Consider the following 12,692-nt stretch of genomic DNA (forward strand, 5'->3'; position numbering starts at 1 on the left):
TACCGTCTTCCGAGAGCAGTGAAAGCCCTGTATCCGACATACCCTGCTGAACCACAAACACTCAAGACGTTACAGCTACTACTCACATCCCCCACCCCCGCTCATCTAGTCTCCAAACTCTATGTAGAGTTACAAACCGAAATAGAGGCAACACCACACAAGGCAATGCGAAAATGGAACGATTGATTGGGCGATCCATTAACTGAAGACGAGTGGGCCACCACAGGTACAATCACAAAATTACTGACACCAAACGGTAATTTACGCATGATTCACATTAAGTACTTACATCAGACCTATCACACCCCGGCGCGGTTTGTACAGATTTGGTCTCCGTACTGACTCTAAATGTCAAAGATGTGGTGCAGAGACGGCAGATTTTATACACCTTGCTTGGTACTGTCCAGGTGTGGCGGAATACTGGGTATTAGTGGTGAAGAAATTGGGAGAGATGGTTGATGTAACAATAGAATGTACTATAAAAACGTGTTTATTGGGATTATTACCGGGGATTCAGGCATTAAAACGTAAATTTTGCGCAATAGCCCTCCTTTTGGCGAAACGCAGAGTCTCACTCAACTGGGGCAGCAAGAATCTACCGCAAGTCTAACACTGGATACAAGATCTGGTTTATTGCAAAGACACTCTAGAGACATACGAGGAAGAATTACCACTACGGTCAAGACCCAGAGACTATTGGTGCTATCGAATTTCCTACCTTAATATACCCGATGTTCAACTGTGAATTGCACACTCTGTAATACAGGGGATTAACTGTAAGAAAATGTACATCTCGCTGATTGCCTTAGGAAACTATACGAAAGCATGCACTATTGGAGGGGGAGTGTTGTAATGCAGTGGGTTTATATGATGTTCTGTACTGTATGTTTGACACAAGATGTCATTGTCGTATTTTTGAAATGCTAATAAAAAAATAAAAAAAATAAAAAACAGTACAGTACCTCAATGCAGGTGATGATGTAAAGGACAGCTTCCCAAAGAGCAGGGCACACCACGGCATCACTCTCGTCTATATTGAGAAGAACTGCTGGACCCACTCTGGCAGCCTCAGCTTTCATTGACGCAGGCAATTGTTGGCATATTGTGGAGATTAATTTGAAAAATGCTGCACGGACCTAAAGCGGAACAAAATGGAAGTGAAACGTGTACTGATTACAAATTATGTAGTATATTTTTACATGAACCATTGATAAAGAAATGCTTCTGGATGTGGGATTGTGCTATGTACACATGCATAACTTAGAATAAGTAGGTTTATGTGAACACTTTCTGAAACGTTTTTAAACATCTTCCTGCACCAGGTGCTCTTCTTTCACTTTCCGGATACTATAACAAGGTATTTGACATCAACATCTTTCTTAAGGTTCAACAGTTATGCAAAGGACAAGGGGATAATAAAGTGTGGTGTGTGTACTCTCCAAGAGATTCACACACAGCTGCTGAATTCAGAACGCACAATAAATCAACTTGACTTCTCTTCTTTTTGTACACACTCCCTTTTCTTGTTCATCACTATAACATCACTTCAGCTCTCAATGTCGCCCTCCATCTCAGCTCTCTCAATCACCCTCCTTCACTGTTCAACTTCAGGACCTTCACATTCCTCAGGTACATTTTATACACTCAACCTACTATACAAATTCTGTAAATGAATCTTTTCAAAGGAATTTAGAAACATAAATGTAAAAGAACAAATCATATTTCTGTACACCCTTAAGAGATTTTTCAATATCCACTATCTATACAGAGCTTTATACAACTAATAATAGATTTAAGCTTGAGAGAAAATGCATATTTTGTTCTTCCAAGCAGGATGGCTAAGTAATCAGCATATTAAGGCAGAAGGCTTCAAAGGCCTCTGCAGCCTTTGATATGCGAACCAAGGCTTCCCCAGAGAGGGGAAATGCCATCTCCTGTCCAAGGGCCATTTGGCCACAGGACAGGTGGGAAAATTAGCTAGTCAGGAGGCGTGTTTCCCATCAGGCTAGTTCCTCCCCTAAGTTGGGCTACCTGATGTGAAGTCAAAATTTAGAATTCCACCATCTAGGTTTTTGGTGGAATTAGGATCACTGGGTCAGGGTTATGCCCACTTCCCACAGGTCATATATGAGGTGTATTTACCCAAAAGGTAAGTAGTCCATTACCTACTACGTGTCACCCCCTTTAATGCCCCAAAATTGAGTATTTAGGAGAAATCCTTAAAGCCACCAACTCTGATGTGACAGATCCAGAAGAAAAAGACAAAGAAGAGCCACGAGACAACAAGAACTGAAAACTGTTATGGACTTTTGGCATCAAACTCTGCCTGCCTGCCTGCCCCAGTCTTGACAATCCTGACTGACTCATCATGCAGCTGAGTAACTACCGAGATCCCCATTAGACTGCCAGCCCTTCGCAAATTGTCAGCAATCTCCCTTGGGGTAGAGGAGCTACTCCCTTTATGCCTGCAGGCACATAAGAAGCAGAGTCCCGTTCACTGTGTTGCCATCCCCGGCCAGCCTGATGCAGCAGCCCCTCAGGAAGAGGTACCTGTGCTCCTGAAAGTCAGATCCGTCCCCCCACCAAGTGAGAGGACACCAGAACTGACTGGAGCTGCACAGGCCCAATACCAGCGGTAACGGATCCCTTGCAGCAAGCAAGGCATGTTTAAGTCCAGTCAGGGCTCTAACAGCACCAAGACCAAGCTAGGGACGTCAGCACAGCAGAGACACACTTCCAGAGTGGCCCAGCTATCCTGATTTTTGCACCCTCAACCGGCGAGTCAGACAACTGCAAGGCCCTAGGACGCACAAAGCCCAGCTGAACTTTCCTCTCTGCACCAGACGCCCCCACCTAGATACGGACAAACCGGCTGTGCCCCATTGTTCCCAGGATCCTAGTGACCCGAGCCCCCCATTGGGAGCTCTCTGAGACTTGTTCCCAAGTCCCCCTCTGCTGCTTGTTTCTAGGTGGGCCCTTACTTTCCACCGGCATAGTGCACAAAGCTACCAACCTGACCAACACCTCTGCAACCGGATGCCCCTAGACAGGTAACGAGTAACTGCTGGTGCTACTTTGGACTTTGGCCCCCTACGATCCTAAGTCCAGAAGGAGACCCCAAGAAACAAACTGTAAGAAACTGTATGCAACATATGTCTTTTCTCCCATAGAGAAGCATTGCTGCGTAAATACGCATTCAAGCATACTGTTTACTTACCTGTGAAATTCAATATTTTAAAAAGTACATACCTGATAACAAAGTTCTTGGTATCAGCATTTATATGAAATTATGGCCTCTTTTTCTAAATTTGTCTCCGATTTATTCTTGAGTGTGTGTATGATTGATTGCTTCTGTGAGTACAACAAATGGTTAGCACTACCCTCTGATAAACCTACACTGCTCGCCCACACTAACACAAAAGAGAGCATTTAGTGTTATTATTTTTGCCTTTGTAAACCAGTAAGGGTTGCCTGGACTCTTTACACAGTGTACCGCGTTTTGGTCCAATATATAAAGAAACAGCTTCCTACAACATGTTATACAAAAGCTATAACAACAATTGGAGCAGATACAACCAAAATAATTGTTTCTAGCTTAGCTAAACACTAGCATGAATTGCATGTATGTGTATTTTTATAGTGTGTTAAATGGGGTATGCAATAAATAAACTTGGATTAATAATTAAGGGGATGTAATTTAATTGTGATTACCTCACCGATTCAACACTAGGACCTACAAGAATCTGAAGTTTTAAGAAATACAGAATTTGCAGTTGTGACATCTGTTATTTGAAGGGCTCTTTACAGCATATTCTTAAGTGCTCAAGAATTTCCCAAGCATTTGGACCAACACTAGAAACAACCACTATGGCCATAATTACGAGTTTAGAGATAAGCCCGTTTCAAGTAGAAATACAATTTTCTGGCAGAATCAGCATAAGTGATAGGGTAAAACACATCCTTTTGTGCTACCCCCACTCACCATCTCTTCCACCTAAATCAAAGACCCTCCTCTACAGCCCCCTTCACACCCCACCAAGGCACAGTTCACCTGTAAAAAGCAGTCGAAATGTATGCAAGAAAAAGTCAATGGAATGAAAGGTAAACATGCGGACATTGAAGCGCAAACACTAATTTCTATGGTTATTCCTCAGTCTGAGGAACGAATTTCCGAATGTTAAAAGAATTTCACCCAGGAACATACCAAACCAAGTGGTACTGTTATTTCGGGGGTTGTAACTGAATCAGTACACAGACATCAATCATAATATTTATTATTTCTGTACCACTTGGGCGTCAGATAGTGTCTTAGGGAATGCCTCAAAATGATCTGGTGGAGGTTCAATATCCAGTTATCAGATGAGAAAACCACACGTGTTGCTGATGCAGATGTAAACAAACATGAACAACACTACACTCACAGTTGCTTGGCTTGGCCATCCTAACTGTTTTTATGTAACGAATGGTAGTTCGAATGACGAGATGACTCAGAATACTAGCAGGAACTTCGGGCCCCCTAGAAAACAACCTACAAGCCATGCTTAACGGTGGCCAAATATACATAACCATTCCCCCGATAACTAAAATGGTAATCGCATGCTGACAAAAGGCTCTTCGAGGGATGGGGTGGCACTAAAAACATACACAAAAATCTACTCCAAGGATGGGATACTGGCTAACACATAAGGTGGATCTGCTCACTTTTAAATGTTGAGACTACATTGGAATAATAAAGCTTGGGCATGTAGTGGAGGAGAACCATATCAGATCATTTCACATTCAGAATGAAGAATTTCAATTCCACAGATCACAATTCTACAAATTCCTCTAGGTCACGTCACACCCTGGAAGCCTAATCCTCTTCCCGACTTTTGCCCTTGGGAGACCAAACTGACAACAGAAGGCTTAGAAACAAAATAGCATCTCAATTGTATATTGCACACTAGTTATTCACATACCTTATAAGATCAAAACACTTAAAAGATTGGGCCATTAGAAGACCTGAAGTGGAGAGATGCATTAATCGCCCAGCAGGTATTAGAAAGATCAATAGGAGTAAATCACCCAAAGGTTTAAGCTGAAGTACCTTACCTGAAAATGTTCTCCCTGTTATCTAGGAACGTGTAGTCAATCAAAGGTATCTCCAGAATTTTGAAACAAGGACTGAGATGGTCACTTTCTCTCCATCTCAAAATGGCACTATTGGATGTGCCAAAAAACGAGAAGACTGAAGGAGTCAACCCTCACTGATAGGGTTAGGACTCCTAGTGGTGAAACAAGACGCAGCTAATACTGGAGGTCTAGGAGAGACCAATTCAGGAAGGGTTGACAGGAATGGAAAGAGACTCCCCTACAGAATTCATTATCTAGAGGGGCAAGACAACGTCCCCAAAAACATGACAGTTTATGGGGTAGGCGGCTCGATTCTTTTTAAATAACAGTGACATATGGTAATTTGAAAAATTGGGAAAAATAACCACCGTTCTTTCATGAGAACATAGTTATACGCAATGTCTGTATGTAACTGTAACTCATAATGCTCACATATACTGGTAAAATTGATGATGTCTGTTAGACCTAGCATTTCTTGGTGTGATTACTGCTGACTTTTTGCCTCTACCTCCTCTATTTTTGATGCTGTGATGGATTTCGTTTTGCCAACTTGGATGCTTTGAGCACTTTGCCACTGCTGATCAGTGTCAAAGTGAAAGTGCTCCCTGTGTAATGGTAATTGGTTGTCCATGATTGGTATATTTGCCTTACTAGTAAGGTCCCTAGTAAAGTGCACTATGTGTGCCAGGGCAGGTAATGCAAATGCTACTAGTGGGCCTGCAGCACTACTTGTGCCACCCACACAAGTATCCTTAAAGAGAGAACTCAGGCCTGCCACAGCAGTGCCTGCGCGCAGTTTGTTAAACTGCCATGTTGTCCTGACAAGTGCACCCACTTGCCAAGCCTTACCCTTCCCTTTCTATGCACATCAGACACCCCTATGGTAGGCCCAAGGTACCCCCTGGGCAGGGTGCAGTGCATGTGAAAGGTAGGACATGTACTAAGGTGTGTACCATGTCCTGACAGTGACATAATCTCCATTTCGTTTTTCACAGTTGAAAGGCCATCTTGCCTATAGGATGCGATGGGGAGACTGTGTGATATGTTTTCCAGCCTATCTCCCTAAAGGCTTAAGATGGAGCGGTGAAGTTTAGTGTGCCTGAACTCACAATGTGAGAACACATCTTTTTATGAGGGTGGTTTTTGCATTGTGTGTTTAGAAACCACTCTTTTAGAAGTGGCTGGGTTTTTATGCTCTAAGATTTGTGGGTGTCTATACCTGGTTGTGAATTGACTGTCTGGATTTGAAAGTAATAGGGTCTGGGGAATGTCTTGACCCAGGGGAGGAGGTGAGACAGCAACAGCCTGGCTTGCATCTGGAGTGTAGGGGGAGGAGTAGCTCCTAGAGGGGAAGAGGCCTGGGTCGCTGCCATAAAACAATGGTCCCATCTCCTGCTGGGTGATCGAGAGACCAGACCCCCAAAAATCAAAGGAAGAAGGTGTCACTGGTAGGGAGGCACATAGGACTGGTTTGAACAGGGATCAGTGCCCCCTGAAAACAAAGACTTCAAAGACATTTAGGGGTATAAGCTGAAGCCCCTGAACTTTGGAGAAATGGCATGATCAAGACTGAAAAGGATTGAACCTACTTTGTGGTCAAGAGGAACCTCTGCCAAGGAAGAAACAGCTGAAGAGACTGAAGGAAAGGACTGACCCTTGCTGTGTGTTCTGGGGATGGCCTGCAGTTTGCTGCTTTAACCAAGGAGAGGCTAAAGGGACTTTGCTGTGTGCTGTGTACCCCTGCTTGAAGGGACTTTGCTGTGGGCTGTGTCCAGAAGTGACTTATCCCCAAGGGCCCGAGGTGAGCTGGCACCCTGTTGAGGAAACTCAGAAACACCAAAGTTTCCAGGAGAGTCTCAGCGATGCTGTGTGTATATGCTTTTTGCAGCCTGAGACCCTCGTAAGAATGGCCCTGTGATCGTGGGCACCTGGAGTCCAAGCGAGTCTCAGCGACGCTGTGTGTGTGTACTTCGTGCAGCCCGAGACCTTCGTGAGGAGTGCCCTGTGATCGTGCACAACCGAAGCTCAAGTGAGTCTCAGCGACGCTGTGTGTGTGTGCCCTGTTGCAGCCTGAGATCTTCGTAGCACCAGTGGCCTGGTCCGGCAGCCCCCGCAGAGCAGAGCCGCCGGCCCAATCCCGCCGTTGCCATAGCAGGACCTCAAACCAACCCCGTCGAGGGAGGGTCCGAAATCCACTGCCCGGAAACCACAAAGATTGCATTGGAGGCCCAAGTCGCGGGAAGAGGTGAGGAGAGTGAGGTCGCACCCCCTAGGTAATGTGTGTCGCCACCTGGGTGGGGTGGGGTATTCCTGCAGGGCAAGCCTCTGCTTCAGCTCGTATTGCGGCCCCTACTGTCCAAGGAGTGGCAGTACCAGGGCCGGAGTGTGGAGCTGCACTTTGGTTTACACCATACCCGTGTGGGGGCATCTGTTTACTGAAGCTGACCGCGAGTCAGTACGAGTGGCGGAGAGATCGCCTAAGGCACTGTGATCGGTGCTGGAGTGTATTACGCATTGCATTATTTCTGCATTACAAACTACCTGATTGTCGTATTACGCATTGCATTATTTCTGCATTACGAATTACCTAATTGTTGCATTACGTATTGCATTATTTCTGCATTACAAACTGCCCGATTGTTGCATTACGTATTGCTCTATTTTTGCATAACGAACTACCTGATTGTTGCATTACGCATTGCGTTATGTTGCAAAGCAAACTACCTGATTGTTGTGTTACGCATTGCATTTTTTGGGCATTACGAACTGCTCGATTGTTGCATAAGGAACTGCCTTATTTTTACATTGCAAAGTGCCTGCTTCTAGCTTAACAAACTGCATTATTTTTACATTGCAAAGTGCCTGATTCTAGCATTACGAACTTCATAGCATTGCATTAGGACTGCAGTGGATCATTTAGAATTGCTCATTAACCGCATGCGTGCTGCGGTCATTTTTGCGCTGTGCGGCTTTTTTCGATTTACCGCGTTACATGACGAGCTGAGCTCGTCATGAGCATGCGAGCGGCGCAACTCATGACGAGCTCAGCTCGTCATGAGCATGGAAGGGGTTAATATCTTTATAAAAACGTACAAGGACTGGCTGGCATAACAACCGTTCAGGAGGAATATTACAAATACGCATATGTTGCTTTTATATTGTGTGGTACCATCGTATATCTTTTTATATAAATTTATACTCGTTTTTTTAAAACTCGTGTGGAGTCCATTTGTGGGGTCATCATTGGGTTACTGAGAGCGTGGTTGCAAATACTTTAGACACTTGCCTTAAAGATAAGCCTGGCTGCTTATCTTTAAGGCAAGTGCCAAGCTACCAAGGGGGTGAGCGGGGGCTATCTGAGAAGGTGTCCTTCTTTCCCCAACGTGGAAGCAAGGGTCCCTATTTGGCCTAAGGTACCTACCTCAGCCAACTAGCGACCCGCAGGTCTAACATCGGAATATTTAAATAGACAATAAAAAAGCACTATTAAAAAAACTTGCACAGCATAATTTTCACTCAGCATAGGGAAAACCTGGGATACTTTCCTATTTGTTAGAACAGCATTATCCAATTTTAATACTGCAACCTACTTTCTGATAGGGGTTGTTCTGGAAAACTCTCTTACATATAAAAATGTGTAGCTTCCTAGTGGACTGTCTGGGCTGAGATAGACTGGTTATGATGTATACCATATACTTTTTTCCCCTCCTCATCCCATAGAATTTTTTTTGCAGTAGAGAGCCCACTTTAGCGAATACAGGGTATTTGCTTTCAAACATAATGAACTGCGATAGACTTTAAATGCTAGTTTACTTTATGAATTGTTGCTTTCATGTATTTGAATCAAAACGGACGAGAAAGGCTTCAACTAGAACTGATCCTCTCTGAACATGGACCAAGTTTGAATGTGTGGAGGACACTGAATGTTGATTATAATGCGAAGCTGGTCAAGCAGAAGGCAAAAGTAACAATTAGGAACATCGTTAACAAAGTTGTTTTTCCTCTCTCTGAAACCTCAGTCCTATATAGATGATTCAGCTACGGATGCTGATTACATGCCTTAAATTAGGCCCCAACCTGTATCATTTTTCGTCGTGTTTTCTACACCAGATGATTCCTATGGTGGCTTTGTTGTTATGTTTACACATGAACTATTTAGTGTTGGCACAGGTACTTTTTCTTCATTCTCAGGTTACTTCTTATAAGCCTTTGATGGAGCATGCCGACATAGCCTCATTTTTGTTGCAGGCTCCTGCAAACCTTCTGGAGGCTAATGTTACAATAAACATAGATAATATGTTTACGTCTAACTATTTTGACCTGTCCCTAGTGAGAAAGGATGGCTTTCGGTGTCCTCCCTGTCCATGCCCAGGTCCCTTTGAGTCCTTCTGTTACATATGACACAGTCAACAACGTCATATGGCAGAAAGTGGCAGTCAATGCTCAACAGGTTAACATTGTTTTAAACAACCTATTTTAATCAAGGATTATTAACCCTTAAAATATAAATGTCACACTTGTGTTTGTTGTGTCCCTTAGTTTTCGTAGCACAGCTGCCCTAACTGTAGGGCTTCCACTTTCATATGTATGTCGATGACATAATCATCAACAAGGCATTTATATAAAGTTGTGTAGAAGGTGTTTAAGGGCTGCCTTCAATGCAGTTCAAAAAGACTACATCAGAAAAAGTGTCCCCTCAGTATCTTCCTAAAAGGAAGAAGTTGTCTGTCTTGAGACAACAAACTAGTTTGATGGTGATTGGGGATAATGTGAACCTGTGTGGGCAGGCCTTCTGCACTAAGGTGTTTGGGGACAGTCTGAAAGTGATTAAGGTCATGAAAATTATTTTCTTCAAAAAGGTTTCTAACCCCCTATTGGTCCCTCAAAATTCTGCAATGTGCTCAGCCTACTTTTTGAGTTGAAGCAACGGTATGTTACCATTACTACACATCACTTAATTGAATTCGAAATTATAAAAAATAATGTTCACCTCATTTTTCAATTTTTCATTATTACAATAATATATCAAGTCAAGAAATTCATTATTTCGGCCTAACAAGGCCATAAAAGCACACTTAAAAAGAAGTACAACACAATTCATGCGGTTCAAATTCTCCAGTGAAATCCATGTGCATTAAAATGTTGTTAGAAAATTCCTAAAAAGTTTAAAAGTAGAATAAATATTTTAAAAGTACAAATTTGTGACACTTAACCCCTTCCACGCTCATGACGAGCTGGGCTCGTCATGCAGTAGCCTCCTGCTACACTGATGACGAGCCCAGCTCGTCATGAATAATGGTGTTCCTGTATTTACAGCACAGGGGAAAAATCCCCATAGCGTTCAAGTGGTTAAGATATAATAAAATCAGATTTGTAAAACAATCAATCACAATAGTGGAATAGGGTGATTTAATTGGGCGGGCCCTAACTTTAAAATAGCTCGGCGAGCACACCACATTGAAAACAGATAGCGACATACTGAGTACGCAATGGGCATACTAGTATTGTATTTTAATATCGTGAAAGCCTGTGCGCAATGAGTTGTTCCAAGGTTTCTGCACAGCTGCAGTAACCATCTGTGTCTCGCTTTCTTGTACGCCGGGCAAAAGAATAATACATGTTGGTCCGTTTCCAGTGCATTATTACATATCGGGCAGCCCTGGATTGAAGTGCCCCCCAATTATTTGAAAAAACACGTAGGGGAAGTGTAACGTATATGATTAAAGTTAGCGGAGTAAATACTTCTGTTAAAATTATTTACATACAGGGCCAACAGATGGCAGTGTTGTGTTAAAATCTTGGGCGCACAACGGATTATTTGGTCTCTCGGAATTCGATAGATTGCCAAAGTTGAATGCTGACAAATTTAGTAAGGTATTTAAAAAAAAAAAGTAATAGAACGTTACTATTTTTTCATTTCATTTTTTCATTTCAAAATAGTTTTATTCGATTTTGAGAACAGAATCATAAAAGCACAGAAAAAAATTACGTTTCTATTAAAAAACGAATAAAAAACCTTTTTAAAATTCATAAAATACAGTGATTAAAATATCATGTTACATCGACTTTCTAAGAGCTATAATGGTCTTCAGATAGGATGCCACAGCCTTTATCTCGAAGGCAGTCTCTAGTTGCTTAAGTTTGTGATAAGGTTCGTGGCATCCTCTGATGCCCCATTTAGTAAATATTGGTTTTAAAAACTGTTTACTAGGGGCCAGGTAAAAAAGACAAAACAGAGTAGAATGGATGTTTGATTGCTTTGAAACTCCATCACAGGGACATGCTTCTAGCTGTTTGCCCCAAACGTTACATTTAGGAAATGTTATCAAGCGGAAGAATGTATCGGCTCGAAACCTTGTCAATAGCATTCTTGAATACGGGCTGCTCTCCATAATTAGATATAATTTCATTCCTACTGGTTGAATGAGTGCGCCTATTGAATTATTGGTATATTTTTCTTTTTCACTCGACCACCTTTGGATGGCCAGGTGATCCATTATGGGCGTTTTCAAAGAACGCTTAGAAATGGCTTCCAGGGACAAAGGATCGTTAAAATATTCCTCGTGGCCAATATTTATGTACATTTGTCTCACATAGTTCAGCCATTTGACATTTCGTACCCCCGCTAGGTTTAAGCAGTCCAATACTATATCCCTGTTTAATGAAGTTTCCGGGGTAGTCCAAATTTTATGCCACAGAAGGAGAGGGCTAGCTTTAATCGTGTCTTCTACAAAGGGAAGACCCAATTTGTTGTGTGTAAAAAAGATAGATAATGATTTTGGGGTAGCAAGCAGATATCGTAAAAAGTTGTTTTCAGTCAATTGTATCTGCTTAGTATTTGTAAAGCCCCAAATTCCCGCGCCATATGTGCCAAGTTTCTGGCATGGACCGCCTTCGTCCAATTACCTTTGTTATCAAAGTTTATTCCTAAATAGCAGAAAGTGGCGGTGTTGAGAATCTTTTTCTGATGTAAGAAGATGGACTTTGGAATTTTTCTTAAGGGGCCAGATCTCATGGAGTAGGTCTTTGTTACGTTAATAGTTAACCCACGAGTGTCCATATAATTTGAAAATTCCACCATCGCCCTCTGCATACCGATTGGGGTCCGTGATAGTATGGCGGCATCATCCGCATATAAGAGGATTGGTAAGGAGGTCACTCCCACTGTGGGATAGTCAAACTGAAACTTCCTCATATGTTCCACCACTGTGTTTATGTACAATATAAAAAGGAAGGGTGCAAGAATGCACCCTTGCCGCACACCTCTGTTGATGGGGAACTTGTCTGAACATTGGCCTTCTCTGCCATATCTCACTCTAGCCCCTGCATTTCTGTATAATTCCCTGATAAAAACAATGATTCTGTTGTCTATGCTTAAGCATTTCAGTGTGCTCCAAAGCTTAGTGTGGTCTACACAATCGAACGCCGAAGTCAAATCGACGAATGTTATGTATAGGCTTTCGTGTTTTGCCTCTGTATATTTGGCAATGAGGAGGGCCAGATTTAAACTCTGCTCTATAGTACCCTTCCCTTGACGAAAGCCATATTGAAGGGGAGTTATGGTGTTATTCTCTTCCGAC

The 12,692-nt window shown here is 42.6% G+C and overlaps 1 protein-coding gene across 2 annotated transcripts in view; it reads right to left on the reverse strand.

The window, feature by feature from the left end:
* The window catches only part of LTN1 (listerin E3 ubiquitin protein ligase 1), a 386,602-nt gene that overhangs the window by 317,803 nt on the left and 56,107 nt on the right, over positions 1-12,692 (reverse strand). The window contains exon 7 of one of the 2 annotated variants that reach the window (XM_078658379.1): positions 963-1,136. The exons of the other annotated variant lie outside the window; for it this stretch is intronic. Within the exon in view, the coding sequence (XP_078514505.1) occupies positions 963-1,136 (174 nt within the window). The remainder of the gene's footprint in view (positions 1-962; positions 1,137-12,692) is intronic. 2 annotated transcript variants of the gene reach the window in all.

Source organism: Lissotriton helveticus, chromosome 8 (assembly GCF_964261635.1).
Source record: "Lissotriton helveticus chromosome 8, aLisHel1.1, whole genome shotgun sequence".
Taxonomy (NCBI): domain Eukaryota; kingdom Metazoa; phylum Chordata; class Amphibia; order Caudata; family Salamandridae; genus Lissotriton; species Lissotriton helveticus.